This window comes from Megalobrama amblycephala, linkage group LG14, assembly GCF_018812025.1.
Source record: "Megalobrama amblycephala isolate DHTTF-2021 linkage group LG14, ASM1881202v1, whole genome shotgun sequence".
Taxonomy (NCBI): Eukaryota; Metazoa; Chordata; class Actinopteri; order Cypriniformes; family Xenocyprididae; genus Megalobrama; species Megalobrama amblycephala.
Window position 1 is genome coordinate 51,873,602 of NC_063057.1, and position 21,379 is coordinate 51,894,980.

General features: G+C 37.4%; 1 protein-coding gene across 1 annotated transcript in view; it reads right to left on the bottom strand.

The window, feature by feature from the left end:
- The window catches only part of celsr1a (cadherin EGF LAG seven-pass G-type receptor 1a), a 123,768-nt gene that overhangs the window by 22,897 nt on the left and 79,492 nt on the right, over positions 1–21,379 (bottom strand). The window contains 11 exon segments of the mRNA XM_048155011.1: positions 2,735–2,836; positions 2,942–3,125; positions 3,277–3,397; positions 10,081–10,222; positions 10,313–10,487; positions 13,051–13,164; positions 13,242–13,427; positions 13,563–13,735; positions 17,691–17,816; positions 17,902–18,065; positions 19,002–19,159. Coding sequence (XP_048010968.1) covers positions 2,735–2,836; positions 2,942–3,125; positions 3,277–3,397; positions 10,081–10,222; positions 10,313–10,487; positions 13,051–13,164; positions 13,242–13,427; positions 13,563–13,735; positions 17,691–17,816; positions 17,902–18,065; positions 19,002–19,159 — 1,645 coding nt within the window.

Sequence of the window (21,379 nt, forward strand, 5' to 3'; positions counted from 1 at the left end):
TAAATGTGTCTTTATACAAGCACTGCCAAGCCATGTCCCTCAATACTTTGTGTTTGCCAACCAGCTCTCTCAAGAGACAAGGCCTCATTAACATTCGGTTACCCGACCAATGAAAAGATCTAACTGCATAGTTCTGCCAATGAGAGTTCTTTGTTAACAGGGCTGGTTAATGTCAAAAGGGGGGTGGAGGGGGTGGGTTCCCAGTGCCAACTGACAGAAAACCACTGAAAACACTGGCATTTTCACATTTTCACAAGATTCAGACTGTTATTTCCCTTCAATGTCTATTTATTTTTTTTATGGAATGGTTTCAGGCTGTCAAATGGTAAAACTCCAAGAAATGTCATAATATTCATGATTCAAAAATGTATGTTATTAAAAAAAAAAAAAAAAAAACATTTGTACACTCTATACACTAACATTTGCTTTTTATATATATATATATATATATATATATATATATATATATATATATATATATATATATATATATATATATATATATATATATATATATATATAAATACACACACACACACACACACACATACAGTATTATGACATTTATGATACACACAGTCAAACCAAAAATTATTCAGACACTAGATATAATTTTTGATATATTTTTACTAATGGGTGCAGGACACTATAGTTCATTTATGTAAATGAAGATAGCAAAAATTCTTCATACAGTGGACCAGTAAAACTGATAAACATTTGGGACCAAAAATTATTCAGACACTTTGACCTGACCATGTTTTGCTTAAGTGTTATCTGACATAATTAAGATTTTTTTCTTTTTGACACAGTTTACCTCTGAGATCTTGTCATATTTTATTACTATTTTTTTAAACTATAGTGAATAAACTGTAATAATGAATGAAATTTTCAAGGTGTCTGAATAATTTAATAATGACTGTATATCTATAATGCCAAGGTCATGAGTTTGATTCCCAGGAAATAATCTGATACAATTTTTACCTTGAATGCAAAGTAAGTCACTTTGGAAAAATGTATCTTTATATATATATATATATATATATATATATATATATAGATAGATATGCAGTATCTCATGAAAGTGAGTACACCCTTCACATTTCAGCAACAATCTTCTCAAGGGATAATACTATAGAAATGAAACTTGGATATATTTTAGAGTAGTCAATGTGCTGCTTGTATAGCAGTATAGATTTACTGTCTTCTGAAAATAAAATACAGCCACGATTGTCTAAATAGCTGGCAACAAAAGTGAGTACACCCTAAGTAATAACAGCTCTACGTTTTTTAACCATGCAAAGCCACATGTCTATTCATCATGTTCATGTTTTTTTCTGCTTGATAGGACCATACAAATTTGCATATCTTGTATTAGAGCAGTTAAAATTTGGTGCTTTGAGTACAATCCTCTCATCCTGATCACTGGATGTTCAACATGGCACCTCATGGCAAAGAACTCTCTGAGGATTTGAGAATTAGAATTGTTGCTCTCCACAAAGATGGCCTAGGCTATAAGAAGATCGGTAACACCATGAAACTGAGTTACAACACAGTGGCCAGGGTCATACAGAGGTTTTCCAAGACGGTTTCCACTCGGAACAGGCCTTGCAAGGGTCGATCAAAGAAGTTGAGTCCTCGTGCTGTGTGTCAGGTGCACAAGCTGGCTTCAAAAAACAGACGCATGAGTGCTGCCAGCATTGCTTTAGAGGTTGCAGAAGCGGAAGGTCAGCTTGTCAGTGCTCAGACCATACGCCGCACACTGCAACAAGTCGGTTTGCATGGCTGTCGTCCCAGAAAGAAGACTTCTCTGAAGCTGGCTCACAAGAAAGCCTGCAAACAGTTTGCTGAAGACAACATGTCCAAGAGCATGAATTACTGGAACCATGTCCTGTGGTCTGATGAGACTAAGATAAACTTATTTGACTCAGATGGTGTCCAGCATGTGTGGCGACACAGTGGTGAGAAGTACCAAGAAAATTGTGTCTTGCCTACAGTCAAGCATGGTGGTGGTAGCATCATGGTCTGGGGGTTGCATGAGTGCTGCTGGGACTGGGGAACTGCGCTTCATTGAGGGAAACATGGATTCCAACATGTTCTGTGACATTCTGAAGCAGAACATGATGCCATCCCTTCAGAAACTGGGCAGATAATGACCCCAAACACACCGCCAAGATGATAACTGCCTTGCTGAGGAAGGTGAAGGTGAAGGAGTGGCCAAGTATGTCTCCAGACCTGAACCCTATTGAGCACCTATGGGGCATCCTCAAGTGGAAGGTGAAGAAGCGCCATGTGTCTAACATCCACCAGCTCCGTGATGTTATTATGGAGAAGTGGAAGAGGATCCCAGCAACAACCTGTGCAGCTCTGGTGAATTCCATGCCCAGGAGGATTGAGGCAGTGCTAGATAACAATGGTGCTCACACAAAATAGTGACACTTTGGACACAGTTTTGACATGTTCACTTAGGGTGTACTCACTTTTATTGCCAGTTATTTAGACAATAATGGCTGTATGTTGAGTTATTTTCAGAAGACAGTAAATCTGTACTAATATACAAGCAGCACATTGACTAATCTAAAATATATACAAATTTCATTTCTATAGTATTGTCTCTTGAGAAGATATACTAAAATGGTTGCTGAAATGTGAGGGGTGTACTCACTTTTGTAAGATACTGTATGTATTTAGATAGTCATTGTCAATTCATCACAGTAACAAGGCTAGCAGCACTCACCAATAGATCCCTTGGGGCAATTCATGGCAACTGGACGTCCAAAACTGGTCCTGGGCCACCAGATTCCAGCATCAAAGGCTTTTGGGCAGCCCTCATACACAACTGAAGGGTAAAAGATATGGAACACTTAGAACTTCATTAGTGTAGATGCACTTTACCACATCTTTGTTTTAAACTCAAAGTGGGAAACTCAGTAAGAGTACGTACCCTCACAGCCCGTGCTGGTCACTTCAGAGAAGGGGTTGTCACAGCGGTTGCACTGGCGTCCAATCACGCCCGCCTTGCAGGGACACTGACCCGTCTCTGGGTCGCAGGTGCGTGAATTGGCGCCCAAATGGAAGCAGTCACAGGGGAAACAGGTGTTGCTGTCTTTCGGTCGATAGTAGTTGTCCTGTGTGAAAGAGATACTTTGTAACGATAGTCAAGGGACGTTTTATGACATTATGAAATTTTGTAATATTGGATAGCAAACATAAAGTCCAGACTGAAAGGCTCAGACCACTTTGGGTACATTTTGTAAAAAGAAAATCTCATCTTCATACCTTGCAGCGACATTCTCCAGTAGTCTTGTTGCAGTCAGGGTTGAAGCCTTTGCTGACATCACAGTCGCAAGGACCGCACATGGGGCTGCCCCACCATCCACGAGGACATGGTTTCTCCACCCTATGTGCAGAAAAGACATTCATTTACAGTGGGGTCCAAAAAGTCTGAGACCACTAATGAAAATGCATCCATTCTTTTGTAACATAGTAAAATGTTTTTCATTACAAGTTATATTATCGGAATAATAATTTGTAATAAATTAATAAATTAATAAAAGTCATTTATTACTCACCTTCATGCCATATTTTTGGTGCGCCAAAAAAATAAAATAATGACTTATATAGTGATGGCCGATTTCAAAACACTGCTTCAGGAAGCTTCGGAGCGTTATGAATCAGCATGTCAAACAGCCAAACTGCTGAAATCATGTGACTCTGGAGCTCCGAACTGCTGATTTGACATGCTGATTCATAACGCTCCGAAGCTTCCTGAAGCAGTGTTTTGAAATCGGCCATCACTATGTAAGTCTTTATTTTGTTTTTTTGGCGCACCAAAAATATTCTCGTCGCTTTATAATATTAATATTGAACCACTGTACTCACATGAACTGATTTAAATATGATTTTAGTACATTAATGGATCTTGAGAGAGGAAATGTCATTGCTGGCTATGCAGGCCTCACTGAGCCATCGGATTTCAACAAAAATATCTTAATTTGCGTTCCGAAGATTAACGAAGGTGAGTAATAACATGAGGGTGAGTAATAAATTACATTATTTTCATTTTTGGGTGAACTAACCCTTTAAACTATATAAAAAAAAAATGGTGAGGACCTATTCTGCAGAAATGTTTCTCCTTCATTTTATGCCTAATTTTACTTTGTATTACATTTTCAAAATCCAGCAGCCAATGAGATTGCTTGCTCAACATTTAAATACTGTGGTTTGCTGTAAGATAGTACTGAAGCAGTTCCTCTGAACCCCCCCACCTCCCCCAGCTCAAATTTGGATATACTGCATTTTATTGGACAGTTTAAGTTTTTCAAATGTGTGTTTTTTTAAGTGACATCATTGACAAAGGTTATAAACTGTAACCTGCATCATCTCAACACTCTCACACCCACAGCACCAATGCATCAAAGCAGATCAACCATCAAATAAAACCCTTTCCATCAATCACTGGCAGGATTTGTCATGGTGCAGGGATCAAAAGATTAGATGTGCAGGTTGGCAGACTTCAGACGATAAGTAATAACACAACACTGAAGACAGGAAAATGATGAGAAACAGGCTTGTGCTTGTTTGTACAAGAAAAAAAATCGACCAACTGTCCAAGTAAACAAATTTTATCATAATTTTCTTGGGTGGCCGAGGACTTTTCTACAGGTGTATGTTTATCCTGCACTTTACACATAAAGCAGGCGATTTAGAAAAGCCACAGTTACCAAACATACTCTAAAACTTTGGTGGGTCAGCAGGGGAAAACAAAATGCAAAATGCAAATAATAAAATGCAATGAACTATATAATCATGCATAACTGGAATAGCAAAATAAAGAGGCTTATCAGCTTATAAATAAGAGGAGAAATGCTTGCCATATTCAGTGTTGTTGAAAGATCAAAGTCAGTGTATTTAATGCAAATTAATCTGTTACTTGGTAGAAGCTATAGGCAAATTAAGCTAAATTGGACAAGCCTGAGTCATGTTAATAATTTAGCATATTGGTATGCTTTCATGGTAACATTAAAGGTGCCCTAGAATTGAAAATTGAATTTATCTTGGCATAGTTAAATAACAAGAGTTCAGTACATGGAAACGACATACAGTGAGTCTCAAACACCATTGTTTCCTCCTACTTGTGTAAATCTCATTTGTTTAAAAGACCTCAGAAGAACAGGCAAATCTCAACATAACACCGACTGTGACGAAACAGTCGGGATCATTAATATGTACGCCCCCAATATTTGCATATACCAGCCCATGTCAAGGCATTACACAAGGGCAGCCAGTATTAACGTCTGGATCTGTGCACAGCTGAATCATCAGACTAGGTAAGCAAGCAAGGACAATAGCGAAAAATGGCAGATGGAGCAATAATAACTGACATGATCCATGATTACATGATATTTTTAGTGATATTTGTAAACTGTCTTTCTAAATGTTTCATTAGCATTTTGCTAATGTACTGTTAAATGTGGTTAAAGTTACCATCGTTTCTTACTGTATTCACTGAGACAGAGCCGTCGTTATTTTCATTATTAAACTCTTGCAGTCTGTATAATTCATAAACACAACTTCATTCTTTATAAAACTCTCCAACAGTGTGTAATGTTAGCTTTAGCCACGGAGCATAGCCTCAAACTCATTCAGAATTAAATGTAAACATCCAATTAAATACCATACTTACATAATCGGGTATGCTGCATGACGAACACTTTGTAAAGATCCATTTTGAGGGTTATATTAGCTGTGTGAACTTTGTTTATGCAATGTATTATAGAGTCGAGAGCTCGGGAGGGGGCGGAGAGCGCGAGTGTTTAAAGGGGAAGCACGCTGAATCGGCGCATATTTAATGATGCCCCAAAATAGGCAGTTAAAAAATGATTTAAAAAAATCTATGGGGTATTTTGAACTGAAACTTCGCAGACACATTCAGGGGACACCTTAGACTTATATTACATCTTGTGAAAAAGCATTCTATACTATTCCATACTACACTATACTACACGGGACCACCATTTGCAATTTGTCAAGTGTGTGCTATTATGTGTGCTAATGTTATAGTTCCAAGATATTGCAAATGTTTTATTGCTAAATTCTGTGCTGAAAAGAAACTCAATAGTGCCCAGTAGAAGGTCAGGTGGAGGTCAGAACATTTCCATTGTTGAATTATTTCAGGACACTGAGGGTGAGGAAACATTCCTTCTCTGCAATTCTCTCCTTAAAAAGTGCAGACTGCAGGGCCGCATGGTGCTTATTAACTCGGCATCAGGTGCTAGCAGCGTGTTTGGGTCTTAATCTAATAGAGGACAGTCATGTCAACAGAGTGAGAGAGGAAGCAAAGACAAAGACGTCCCATTTGTGACTGCTGAGACAGGAATTCATTGCTGATCAGAGGCTTTAGCAGATTAAATATGAAAATAAAAGGAAAGGTAACAATTCCGCAGATCTTGTGCAGACTTGTGACAGGGTGTATTGTGTTGTTTTCCCCCGCATTGTGGAGAAGAGCCAACACAGTGACAGACACACCCACACCCACACCCACGCACACACACAAACCACTGGAATGAAGATGACTTCCATAATGCAAATCATTTACACTGCACGAATTCGATTTCCAGATTTTCAGTTTTTCAGTTTTGCGCTACTCTAAGAAATGTAGCACTTCAGAAATCTCAATGTGTTACAGTTAAAAAAAACAGTGTAAAAACTCAATGCAGTGTTTCAATTCCATTCAGAAACAGCTTAATATCCATCCTGAAGTGAAATAAGCTATAATGTACGGTCAGCCAGTCATTATCGCAATATAAACCCTGATTAGGTTTTCAAAACCCTGAAATGTGCCATGCAAGATCTATTAGTAGACAGGACTGCATAATATTATTGACCAGTTCAAACACGAACAAAAGGTTTGACTAGCAACCCAGCTAACAAAAATATGTTCCCATTAAGTTTTGGAAATTTGGAACGTTCAAAAAGTCACATTTTAAAAAACGCTTTTTCTTGTTTATGTGAAGGTTAGTGAAAACATTAAGGAAACATTCCTTTTAATCAATTTACAAATGTTTTGAAACAAGTACTAAGTAGAAATGTTTCATGAACAATATATAAATAACATTTTGAGAGCACTATTAAAGACCAGATAACTATGAACGAAAATTCTATTAAAGTTACTGGAAGAACATTTGTTCATAACTTTGAGAGAACCTTGCCAGAATGTTCTGAGAAGGTTTCCTGTTAGATGGGAAGACTTCCCTACAAAAACCAACCTTGTCAGACATACTACACTACAGGGTTGCTAGGTTTTCACAACAAAACCTGCCCAATTGCTACTCAAAACTAGCCCAAAACTAGCCCAATCGTATTTCGGGGGGTTCTCCCAGTAAAAATCGCTTTCCACGGGGTAAAATCCACATTTTTGTCATGCTTCCCCTGGTAAAATTCGCATTCCAAGGGCTAAATTGAGTCGCTTCAAACCGCAGACATGAAAAACAACCCGTGGCAAAACTAGCCCAAACTTGGTAACACTACTACACTAGTCAATCAGTTTAATTGCTATTGCTACTAGTCCTCTGGTCCAGAGTTGCTTAACTGTTCCATTCCGTGCTGATCCGGCTCAGCCGGTATGGATTTATTTTCTACACTGGGACTGATAATGGAGCTCTTTGGAATGTAATACAAATGCGTCAGTTTTTGCCTTGGTAATGCAAGAGTTTATGTGATATAAATAGCAACCGCATTATGGAGGATGGTCAGATATTTCTTTTAATTTTTATTATTAACTTGCATTAACTTTGCTCAAACAGAGAAACTAGTAGCCAGGCAAACAGATAAGTCACTGATCCTGAGTGGTGACATCACTACACGCATTCTACCAGCACGGTTCATCACAGTTAGCTAACTGCACTGAGAATTCCAGGCCGAGAACGGTTTATAAGCATGCCATGCTGTACCAGGCTCAAGCGGAAATATAACCGGAACTGTTCCTCTCCATTCTTAGAATCATTCGACCTTTTAACTCGGTTAAAAAGACCAGTTTAGTCTGCCATAATAAGTTTAAAGATATTGCTCACTCAAAAATAAAAATTCTGTCATCATTTACTCATCCACATAATGTTCTAAAAACGGTAAGATTTTCATCTTCAGAACAAAAGTAAAGATTCTATCATCATTTTTGTCAATTCACTGAAAATTGACACAAGCTTCAAAGGATCATAAAGCCATCATAAAAGTAATCCATATTAATCAAGCAGTTTAATCTAAATTCTTCTGAAGAAACACAATTGACCCTTCGCAAAGACCCGCCCCCTTTAGTTACTGTTGCTATGTCCGACAAGCCATGCCGATCTCACGCCACACATGTTCTCACGCAGTGAAAAATACATGGCGGAGCAAAGAGGACACTGACAACGTGTTGACAGACAAGGCAGAGCAGGTTACTTATGATATTAAACGAAGTCTCAAATTTTGAATTTTTTCATTTTTAAAGAAATTTAAACAATAAAACACCATTTTGTGGCTCTTTAATGTGTCGTGACAAATCGCTGTAGTGCCTCAGCTCAAGTGGCTCGTAAAACGATCATCTCTTCCTACTAGTTCATTTATAGCATCAAATAAACATGAATGAACATCAGAAGGAATGTTGTTTCAATTGTGGAAAGATGTCAGTACACACCATTTTTCAAGTTCATGTCCACCTACGTTAATCTGCTAACTCCTGACTGCTTTGTTGGACAAAATGGCTGATTCGCCATTATGAGTGGTTAGATCGCCTGTCAATCAAACTCCTGGTGAAGGGTAAATTGCTTTATATGATTTAATTTAGGATTTTATTCAAATAAAAACACTTATCAACGCACATACGTTAAAACGAACATTAAAAAATGTCTGTTGACAGTAAAAAACACTGTATTTTGATGGTCCACTTTAGACATTCTACCAACTACAAGTAACTTTGCGACTACATGTCAACTAACTCTCATTAGAGTATTTAGACTGTCTGCTTAATATATGCTAACACTTTATTTTGATGCTCCCCAACAGATATTCTCCTGACTATGACATTATGACATTACTGACTACAGCAGTCGTGGCCTAAGGCCGTGTGTCCACCAGAGCGTTTTTAGCCAGCTGAAAACGCTAGGCGCTCTGCTTAAAACGCCCGTCTGTGAGCGCTTGAGAGCGATTCTGCAGCACAGCGCTTATTTTTCCGTTGAGACGCTTTGTTGCTATGATACGGAATATCCGCGGCACTGTTACTTATAACTGATTTTGCAGGTAATTTGTTTCAGACTAAAAATGTTGACACAATGTGAAATTGCTTGCTATGTATGTTCGGAGACCAGCAATATTAATTTCTCATCCATTTTGTTTCGTTCTCTGTTTGTTAATGTCTTTGTACAGCAAGAATGTTGTGACAGTTGGTCGGTGTTGTATTTGTCCCGCCCCTCCTCCACTCTGATTGGACGGCTGGCTAAAAAGTGACAGTGATGAGCGCAGCGTTTTACTCAAAGTTGAACATTCTTCAACTCGAGGCGACCAGTAAAAAACGCCGAGCTCTCAGCGCTTGAGCATGAAAAAGACGCTCATCTACTCCTAATGTGTGTGCATTAACTTAGATGGGATAAATGCAGAGGACAAATTCTGAGTATGGCCTACCATACATGGCCTTTACTTCACTTCACTTATAAGTAACTTTGCAAACTCTAATGAGAGTTAGTTGACATGTAGCTGCAAAGGTTCTTATAGTTAGAAGAATGTCTAAAGTGGACCATCGAAATAAAGTCTAACCATGGACAAAAATGATAAGAGAATATTAAAAATATCCTTATTTGTGTTTCAAAAGATGAACAAATATTTTATGGGTTTGGATTGGCGTGAGAGTGAGTAAATCATGACAGAATTTAAATTTTTGGGTGAACTAACCATTTAATTAGCTTAACCAGCAAGATTCTTTGGTTAACCTGCCTCATTAGAAAGTCTAGTCATGCTGTTTTATTTAACAGCATGGATATGCTGGCCCACCAGCTATTCCAAAACCACCTGGAATAAACCAGCCTGGTCTTATCTGGTATGCAGACTTACTTGTTTTCACAGTACTGTCCATAGTAGTCCTGACTGCACTCGCATGTGTAGCCGTGAGAGGAGCTCGGCTTACGAACACACGTGGACAAATGCTCACACGGGTTCAGATGACATGCATCAACACAGTCTTTGCCAAAGAAACCTGTGAGCGACAGAAAGAGAGAAAGAATTTGATGAACTCAAATCCGAGGCATCTGTACAATCGCAGGGAATGTGATGCACGTGTCAGTACCAGGGTCACAGGCGCAGGTGTGTGCGTTCCAGTCGTCTGTGCAGTCGCTGTTCTCGGGGCAGATGTTGGAGTCGCAGGGGTTGGCCATATCACAGCCTTCCTCCACGTGGATCTTTAGCGCCTGCTGCATGTTGATGTTAGCTGTGTTGGTGGCGGTCTCCCCCATCCTGACCCCCTGTGACACGTTTACGTAGAGTCAGTCACCTTACACTTAAACTTCAGACAGTTTTGTTCAGAATTACAAATCAAATTCATAATCACACAGGCTCTGGTGAGATTTATATGTTTACACTACCATTCAAACGTACGGAAGAGGATTAGGGCCAAGCAATAATAAAAAAATAAAACCATCTTGAGATTAAAGTTGTTAAATTTCGAGAAAAAACTCGTTAAATTTCGAGAAAAAAGTCGAGATAAAATGTTGAGAATAATCTCGTTAAATTACGAGAAAAATAGCTTGTTAAAGTTCGAGAAAAAAGTCGAGATAAAATGTTGAGAATAAAGTCATTAAATTATGAGAAAAAAGTCGTTAAATTTCGAGAAAAAAGTTGAGATAAAATGTTGAGAATAAACTCGTTAAATTACGAGAATAAACTTGTTAAATTACGAGAAAAAACTCATTAAATTTCGAGAAAAAAGTCGAGATAAAATGTTGAGAATAAAGTCATTAAATTATGAGAAAAAAGTCGTTAAATTTCGAGAAAAAAGTCGAGATAAAATGTTGAGAATAAACTCGTTAAATTAGGAGAAAAAAGTCGTTAAATTTCGAGAAAAAAGTCGAGATAAAATGTTGAGAATAAACTCGTTAAATTACGAGAAAAATAGCTTGTTAAAGTTCGAGAAAAAAGTCGAGATAAAATGTTGAGAATAAACTCGTTAAATTAGGAGAAAAAAGTCGATAAATTTCGAGAAAAAAGTCGAGATAAAATTTCGAGAAAAAACTCGTTAAAATTTCGAGAAAAAAGTCGAGATAAAATGTTGAGAATAAACTCGTTAAATTACGAGAAAAATAGCTTGTTAAAGTTCGAGAAAAAAGTCGAGATAAAATGTTGAGAATAAAGTCATTAAATTATGAGAAAAAAGTCGTTAAATTTCGAGAAAAAAGTCGAGATAAAATGTTGAGAATAAACTCGTTAAATTACGAGAATAAACTTGTTAAATTACAAGAAAAAACTCATTACATTTCGAGGAAAAAGTCGAGATAAAATGTTGAGAATAAAGTCATTAAATTATGAGAAAAAAGTCGTTAAATTTCGAGAAAAAAGTCGAGATAAAATGTTGAGAATAAACTCGTTAAATTAGGAGAAAAAAGTCGTTAAATTTCGAGAAAAAAGTCGAGATAAAATGTTGAGAATAAACTCGTTAAATTACGAGAAAAAAGTCGAGATAAAATGTTGAGAATAAACTCGTTAAATTAGGAGAAAAAAGTCGATAAATTTCGAGAAAAAAGTCGAGATAAAATTTCGAGAAAAAACTCGTTAAATTTCGAGAAAAAAGTCGAGATAAAATGTTGAGAATAAACTCGTTAAATTACGAGAAAAATAGCTTGTTAAAGTTCGAGAAAAAAGTCGAGATAAAATGTTGAGAATAAAGTCATTAAATTATGAGAAAAAAGTCGTTAAATTTCGAGAAAAAAGTCGAGATAAAATGTTGAGAATAAACTCGTTAAATTACGAGAATAAACTTGTTAAATTACGAGAAAAAACTCATTACATTTCGAGGAAAAAGTCGAGATAAAATGTTGAGAATAAAGTCATTAAATTATGAGAAAAAAGTCGTTAAATTTCGAGAAAAAAGTCGAGATAAAATGTTGAGAATAAACTCGTTAAATTAGGAGAAAAAAGTCGTTAAATTTCGAGAAAAAAGTCGAGATAAAATGTTGAGAATAAACTCGTTAAATTACGAGAAAAAAGTTGAGATAAAATGTTGAGAATAAACTCGTTAAATTATGAGAAAAAAATTACGAGAACGCATTCGTTAAATTACGAATTTGTTCTCATAATTTAACGACTATTTTCTCGTAATTTAATGACTTTATTCTCATAATTTAATGAGTTTATTCTCAACATTTTATCTGAAATTTTTTCTTGAAATTTAACGACATTTTTCTCATAATTTAATGGATTTGTTCTCGTAATTTAACGACTTTTTTCTCGTAATTTAATGACTTTATTCTCAACATTTTATCTCGACTTTTTTCTCGAAATTTAACAAGTTTTTTCTTGTAATTTAATGAGTTTATTCTCAACATTTTATTTAGACTTTTTTCTCGAAATGTAACGAGTTTTTTCTCTAAATGTAACAACTTTAATCTTGAGATGGTTTTATTTTTTTATTATCGCTTGGCCCTAATCCTCTTCCGTACAAACGTGTGGGGTAAGTACAATTTTTTTTTTTAAAACAATACTTTTATTCAGCAAGGATCAAAAATACTGTTATGCTGTTTTTGTATAAACTTCCTTTTCATCAAAGAATCATGAATAAAAATGTAACAAGGCTTCAACAAAAGTATTAAGCAGCACAACTGCTTTCAACATTGATAATAATAAGAAATGTTTCTTGAGCCCAAATCAGCATATTAGAATGATTTCTAAAAGATCATGTGACACTGAAGACTGGAGTAACGATGCTGAAAATTCAGGAATAAATTACATATTAAAACATGTCTGACAACACAATACACATTTTATGTATCTGACAAATACACATATTGAGTGCTAAAAAAAGAGGCTTCTCACCTGCATGCATCCCTGAAAGCCCTGCTGGACGCTGTTACTCAGTCCCTGAAGTCCGCCAATGAACAGACTCCTCAGCTTGAGTCCAGGCAGTTCATTTCCGATCTCTGTTGACTTCTGTAAAACACGCAGGACGTCAGTAAACAGGTTTCACATCTTAAGAACTTGTTAAGACGGTATACCACAGAACTGACCGTGAACATGTCGTAGTCCAGGAACACCTGTGCCACGTACTTGGTGTCCTTCCCATCTTTGCTACTCCTCAGCTCCACAAGGAGGTGATGCCATTCCCCATCATTCACTCGGACCTCTGGGAAATCCAGCGTGGCCACTTTCTGCTCTCCCAGAAGCACTTCAAACCGCACGTACTTGTCCCTTATCTTAGAGGAAATGGGTCAACATTAATTATTTCAAATTCAAATTATTCAAAATTAATTATGGTACAGTTGGCTGATTAAGACATGGCGTTAATTTGCATCAAATAAGCATAGCCTGTGTAACATTTGTACACTTACCAGAAGGTTGATTTGAGACGTGTCGCCAGCGTTGACCTGCATTAGGGTTGTGGTTCCACTGGTCTGTCTGGTGCGGAACATTAGGCCGATGTACCAGGGCACAGCGATGGTGATATCAGGGTCATTCCACGACACCATGGCACGACCATCAAAGTGCTGCGGTGAAGGCATGACTGCAAGAAATAAAGAAATGGATTACGACTGACTGCATTAAAATATATGTGTGTGGGTGTGTGTTTGTGTGTGTGTGTGTGTGTGTGTGTGTGTGTGTGTATATATATATATAATTAATAAGACATCAATTTGGATGAGAAATGACCCCCAAAAGATCATTTAACTCCCTGAGGTCTGAAAACGCGCCGGCGCGTTTTGCAGGATTTTTTTTCACATTGCAGCAAAACAGACTTAAAATACTCCGTCATTTCTTGTCATAGAGACATAAGTAATATATCAATTGAAACTATAGAATGTCTTCTTTTATTTGTGTACACTCAGAGTAAAAACAAAATGTTGTGCTTTTTGTAAAATAAAGAAAACTAACATGATGCGTGATCTCTCCTCTCCCTCTGAACGAAGTCCAATCTGATAGTTCTCAGAAAATGAACTGTAACTTATGAATACTAATGATAAAAAAATGACACTTATGTCATTTTGTGATATTGTGCTTTTTACTCGTGATATTGCTTAACCATATCATATGATATAAATATGAGAAAAAACCTCATACAGGGGCATTTTTACTCTGATATCTTGAATTTTAGCGTCATTATAACTGCATTCCATAGGCTTCACAGGCAGTCATTGCCCTGCTTCATGTTGAATTTGGGTCTCAACATTTCTGATCACATTCTACCTATTCCTTGTCCTGACTATGATGTTCTAAAAATGAATATGAAAAACCTGTCACAAATTTGTTTCATTTTGGCATTGTCAGCATTAACTTGCAGTGTTTTGGCTCTAAACCACATATTGGAAGTTTCCTCTACAGTACCTTGACAATGATGTCATAACATCTATAAAAAAAGGCTGCAGTTAAAGCCTTGAACAAACCAAGACTTATCAGTGCTGTACTCCCTTCTACTGTTTGATTTGTGTGCAAGCAAATCGCATAGCAGAAGTGTGATCGTATGGAAACGCTACAGCAGAGTCACAGAGTCAAGTGAGGACTTGAGAACTCTATGAGCCGTGATCACTGGAAAAGAAAGTGTGTGAAGAAGAACCACCGCAGAGGCAGCGCAGTGAGAGTTATCAAAGAATTTGCTCAGTTATAGAAGACGTTTCCCTGAGAGAGAAGCAAATAATTACAAACAAGACTTGCTCAGAGTCTCAGAGATGCAAAGACTTAGTAATATTACATTTAAGTTCATATCCAAGGTATTATTTTTTATCACTTCATGCATTCACTGGGGATCAAACACATGACCTTGGTGTTGCTAGTACTATGCTTTGCTCCACAGAAGATTATGCAGGTTTGGATTTATTCAATATATACAAGTAAAAGTCCCATACTTAGAATTTGTGCTCTGCGTTGCACCCATCCAAGTGCACACATACACCATGAACACACACCCGGAGCAGTGGGCTGGCATTTTTGCTGTGGCACCCGGGGAGTGATTAGGGTGCCTTGCTCAAGGGCACCTCAGTTTTGGGTAATGAGAGTGGAAGAGAGCACTGTTCATTCACTCCCCCCAACTACATATCCTGCCAGCACTGAGACTCGAACCCACAACCTTTGGGTTATAAGTTCATCTCTATAGCTATTTGGCCACAACTGCCCCCTATAGGCACTACTGGGATTTGAGCCCAGGATTTCCTGTTTATGAGACATGCCATAGCGGCAGTTGTGTATAGTTGTATATTTATACACACTTTGGGCTGGATCCATAAATCTCAAAAAGAGATGTTAACATTTCTGAAATTTGAAGATGCGTAATAAACTTGAGTATCACAAATTTTGCCAGACGACACTGATGTGACTGAATTTTGAGAAGTCGCCAAGGAACCGCCAGCCATCGCAGGCAGAATTACGTGTTTTACTAGAGATGGACACTCTATCTGTGCTATGGCACAAGTGGAGAGGTGATAATATCTAAATTACGCTTTTCTCACTCTGGAAATGAGCCATTCTCTCTAAAACAGAGCTATCCTATAACGAAAACAAACCGCAAAATCAAGGCTACTTCAGGCATCCATCTAATCAGCATAAAAAATAACACCCTTTCCTGGCAGACACGCTTCTCTGCCAGAATATTAAATTGGAGAATGCTGTTTCAGTCAACACGGTTGTTGTGAGATGATGACATGACTTGAACATCCAGGCTTTATCATGGAGCGCTGCCCCAACAGGCCTGTTGAGGGACCTGAAAGAGACCAGCGTGATTCACACCATCCCCTCTTGTTCAGGCGCCTCGAGCCATACAGAACGTCCAACCGCAAAAAAAAAAAAAAAACAGCCACTGGGGATGTCAGGTACACTATCATTTGGGTTGTTCAAACACATGCAAACACACCCACTTTCATACACATCAGTCAATTAATCACGGTAGTGTTGTAAAAGTAGTGTGTAAAGTCCTGTTGAGTATGTATCACTATTGACTGCCAAATGTAATGGCAAATGTGGCGAATTTATTGGCCTGTAAACTGTGACAAACATGTTTTCAGCCCACAAGAGTGCTGACTTCTCAAATCCACCAAAGAATGCGGTAAGGTTCTGTGGTTCCTGTAATTGTGAGCGGACCTGGGAACAGATTTTAATCCAAACTGACAGTTACTCCAAAACTGACAACTAAACTCTGTTGTAAAAGCTAATGAGCTGACTATTTAACTTATTATTTTGTGTTTTCTCTTTTTTTGGCCATAACTGTAGGGAGGCGAACAGAGAGTTTGGCACTGGATTATTTACGATATTATTGTACTGTATGTGTAGTATTAACATATTACGGTTATGGTTATCATCAATTCTGGTATATTGTGACACCCCAAATATTATTCAATACAAAAATCTTTTAAAATTGGACTATTTCAGACAGCATTTGTGTATGCTTATTAGAGTATTGAATTGTTACCCAAGAATTATGGTTGCTCAAATCAAGTTGAGAAAAATACTGATTATAAATGTACTTATATTTCATTAATTAGTAAGAGGTATCAATAAAAAATTATTACATCTAATAAAAATGGACTATTTTTCCCACACAGTATGTGTGTTTTGTCTTTTCTAATCTTATTAAGGGCTTTTCACACTTGAAATAGTTAACCCTGGGTTATTCTAAACCCGGGGTAAACGGAATCTTGGGTTATCTTGCTTCATGTTTCACACTGCTCATAATTTACCAAGGTTAACAATTAATCCTGGGTATTTATGAGCTCACATTTCACATTGTACATTCCTAAACCCTGGGTTAACATTCTTATTTGCATTTGTGGTGTCAGTGTCATTGATTGGACTCAATCAAATTGTCGTGTTTTTAATTTCTATGCTTTAGAGTACCAAGGCATTAGCTTAGCATCAAGCTAACATCAAGCTTTGTATATGAGTGCTATATGTGAAGGGTGTGGAATGGCTGCCTACATTGAGTGTTTCAAATATGAGGCTGCGTTCTGTTTTGGCTGGCTTAGAAGGTAGCAGTCTGTAGGCAGTAAGGTGGCCCACTTGGTTTTGGAACAATGCTAAAGCTACAACATAATTAAAAAGTGGGGTTTATCTTTCATATAACTCTGAACCTAAAATTACATCTGGTTTTGTTGTTTGGCCATAACAAGGCCATAACAACAGGTTGTAGAACCAAAGCTTTGATTTTGTTGGCACTGAGTCACTTACACTTTTATGCAGAATAGAGGCATTATGGCATTGTCAACTCAACTCGCATATTGCTCAGAGTATGTGGAGTGTATCCGCAAGGTTGATATGGGGCAGAAAAGGAGAGTGGACCAGATCCTGACTGATGCTTATCGGCGGAGACATTTCCCTTTCAGGAAACACTGCCGCATTACCGCCACTGCCTGCTTCCTTAAAGTTCATGAGCAATCAACACCTAGTTCAGAATAACAAACGAACACACGGGTGCTCGACGCATGCATGCATACGCATTCATGTGCGCTGGCACGCTACCAAATAGGCCCACCTACCCTGATCGCAGTTCTTGCCGCCCCGGCCTTCAGGACAGTCACAAAAGTATGTGTTCCACCTATTTTCACACTGACCGCCGTGCTGACACAAGCCCTCGTAGCAGAAGTTCTTCTTCGCTGGACAGCCTGATGGAACAATAAATATATCGCTGTTACTATTAATGAGTTACAGCAATAATAGTTTTGAAATATGCTATGATTCGTGTCAGACCTTCAGTGGTGCCATTGTTGGCGATGTAACTGGCCATGTCTATGGATTTACTGTCAATCGTTAGGTTCCTCATGCAGCCCACAAAGTCCCGGTTCCGTATGGGGAAATCTTCTGGAAGGTTGGGAACCCCGCCAAGGAGAAGAGGCCCAGTGAGATCCAAAGACCTGAAGAGAGAATACAAATCTTTGAAATGTCCCACCAAACTCTCCAACAAGTTAATAGCATCAATAGCTCTGTTTCACAATCTAGTAAGCTGCCCTGCTTTATACTGTCAACATAATCAGCTGCCTACTAAAGCCCAAAGTATGTGCTGTAAATTTTGACATTATACACAGAATTTTTCTAACCACACAATTTTGCACTAATAAGTTGGTCCAAAAAGTGGCAACACTGGCCTGGATGGTTGTTTCACTAGTCTACTATTACTAGAGAAAGCAATAATAATAGACTCCCACATGTGCAAGGGGGTTAAGAGACACCCATAACTAGTTTAAAGACATTTTACAAAGACATTTTTATCGCTCATAACTAGTGAAGAGTAATAGTGCAGACATTTGATGAAGATGAACCTTTCTAGTGCAAATGGATATGTCTGTGCGCATACGGTAAATCCCAAAGAATACAGTACTTCAGCTTTTCCGCTTACGCTAGGGTACGCTTACAGTGTGCATGATGTAAATTTCATGATTAGCATAGCACAGGCAAAGCCTTATAAGAGAGAAGACAGACAGGTGAAAGGGGCGTGACCTTCCCTAGCCAACTTGTCATTCGCTGTGGAATGTTGCCATGCAATATAAAACAGGTCAGTGCTTATGAGACTGGAACGACGGGTTAAACTTTCACATGTATTTGTTGTTCTTTCTTTGATGTGTTTTATTGCACAGCTTTGTTCCAGCATGCAACAAAATCTGACGCTGCAATTGCCACCTAAAGCATGAGAAAATCTTTCACAAAAGAAAGACATGTGGACATGTGTCCTGGAGGATTGTGAAAGGGCGTGAGAGAGAAAACAAAACTATAATTATCAACAATTACCAAGAACTATTTTTTGAGAGAATGATGAGTTCTTGTTTGGTTTACAGAGGGATGGATAAACTCACTTCTTCTGCCCGGTCTGAGTGCCCTGGGCAGCGCAGGAGTAGTTGCCAATCTGACTGCCAAACCGCACAGCCATGGCGATGTCACAGTCGTCCACGGCGACTACTGCCACCTTCTCACCCGACGGCCCTTGAGGCAACCCCAAATGACTTATCTTAGGCTGAAATGAGAAAAAAAAAAAAAAAAAGTTACAGATTAAGCATAAATATGTTCATATAAGCACATTTTGAAAGTTTTCAAACACAATGAGAGTGTTTGTTTGTACTAGCAAAACATTTTGTTATATCCTTTTTGCTAGCCTTGTGAAAAAAGTGTGCTTAATTTCATTGAATGTGCACTTGTAGTGTACTTCAAAATTACAAAATTATATATTTGTGTTTTGAAAACTATAAATGCAGATAATATAATAATAATGAAATAAAAGGCCACTTAAGTGTACTTTCACAACACACTTAAGTACCCTTTTAAAAACTGCACTTTGTAATTAAGTTTTCCTTTCAGGTACATTTAAAATAATTATGTTTTAATAATTTGTTGTCATGTGATGTTGATGTGTTGACTAACATACTAAATAACATGTTAAGGACTTGATTTTAATTTTAACTGTATATTTTAAATGTACTTAAATTGTAACTTCATCATAAAAATGTGTAATTACAAATAAGTTTAAATACATGGCATAGAAGTTTCAATAGAAATTTCATTAAAGTATATTTTAGTTTACCATAAATATTTGTCCATACTTTTGGCTGTACACTTAAGCCATATTTCAAAGAAAATAAATGTAATTATGAAATGACACCAGTGCTTCCCACAGGTTTGAAATATACTTGCGGTGGTAGCCGGGCAAAAAATCCTCCTATTACCCACGGCACAAAAATGGTCTACTACATGTGACAAACAAATAATGTGTGATTTTTAACAGTATTTTTATTTATTGAAATTAATTTTAATTACATAACATATTACATTTAATTACATACTAATATTATGCATTATTATGCATTGTAAATTATGCAAAATTACAGCATTTAAATGGTTTACATTTTCCTATGTTCTCCTTGCTGTCATATAGTGTCTCTCTCAGTGAATGGGACACAGATTTTACTAGTAAAATTTATAAAATGAATAATATATGTGTCAAATAATGTTCTTAGTGTTTTCTTCCTGTGGGGGAGACTACAATAATTTACTATGAATTAAATGAAAATCAAATTAAATACAATTTATTGTGTAATCAAAATACCAATAATGCCCAAAAGAAAAAGAAAAAACTTAGCTTGTGACTTTTAATTATAAACAAGCCCGAAATACACCAAGACTCTTATTTTGAAATGTCTGTACTATTGCAGGCTGATCCTTCAGATTCTTACAATCGTCTAAAACATTTTATATAAAGGCCATAAAGTAGACATTGTAATAATTCATCAACTTGAGTTCATTAGCAATCGCTTGGCATAAATCTGCACTTTTCATTGATTGAGAATCACTTTGAAGCAGTCTGATGCACTGTTGCGCGAGCTTGTAGAAAGCGCAACAGCGCCGCCTTGTGACTTTGCAAAATGCAGCGCACGTGGGAATGTTAGTGGGAGGTAAACAGTTCTGACTCACACATAACGAGCAGGTACGAAACGACTAGTTAATCGACCGTGGATGGTTTCATTATCTTGTGCGGATATAAAAGTATAAGAGGATAAAAATAATAAAAGCAAAAATGTGTCTCCGAATATACTTGGGCGGCCATTATTATATGTGGGCGGCCCGCCCAAGTAAAGTCTATGTGTGGGAAGCACTGGACACATAAAGCTGTACTTAAGCCTTTTTTTAGTGGGTCAAAAAAGAACCCAAAATTGAGTACATAATACATTTCAATTTACTGCAGTTAACATGCAGTTAAATGTCCAAAACATTGCATTCAGGTCGCACTTAAGTATATTTTTTCCAAAATAAGTGCTAAAGTGTACTTCTTAAGGGTACATAGCGGTTGAATACAATCTTGGACCTATTCAAGATATATATTTTTATGTTTATGGCATGAAATACCTGTGCTAAATCTATTTCAGAAGTCTGTTTGATGAGTATGTTCCTATGTAAAGATGATTCAGAATGTTTACAGAATCCTGTGCACACATGCATGAATGTATGCGCTCGCGGATCAAAGCTGTTTACAAGAGATATATCTATACGGCATGTGATGGTTCTAAACACCTACTGTAGATCATATGTGGGACACCTGTCTGATTGTGTAAACACAGCAAGAAAGTGACAGTCGTAAAGAAAAGGTTGTGTTGTGTGTAAGCGTTCACTCCCAGCATGGCACACTTTCCACTGCACAGTAACTTATCTAAACTATCACTGCCACTCCTACAGAAATGACTCT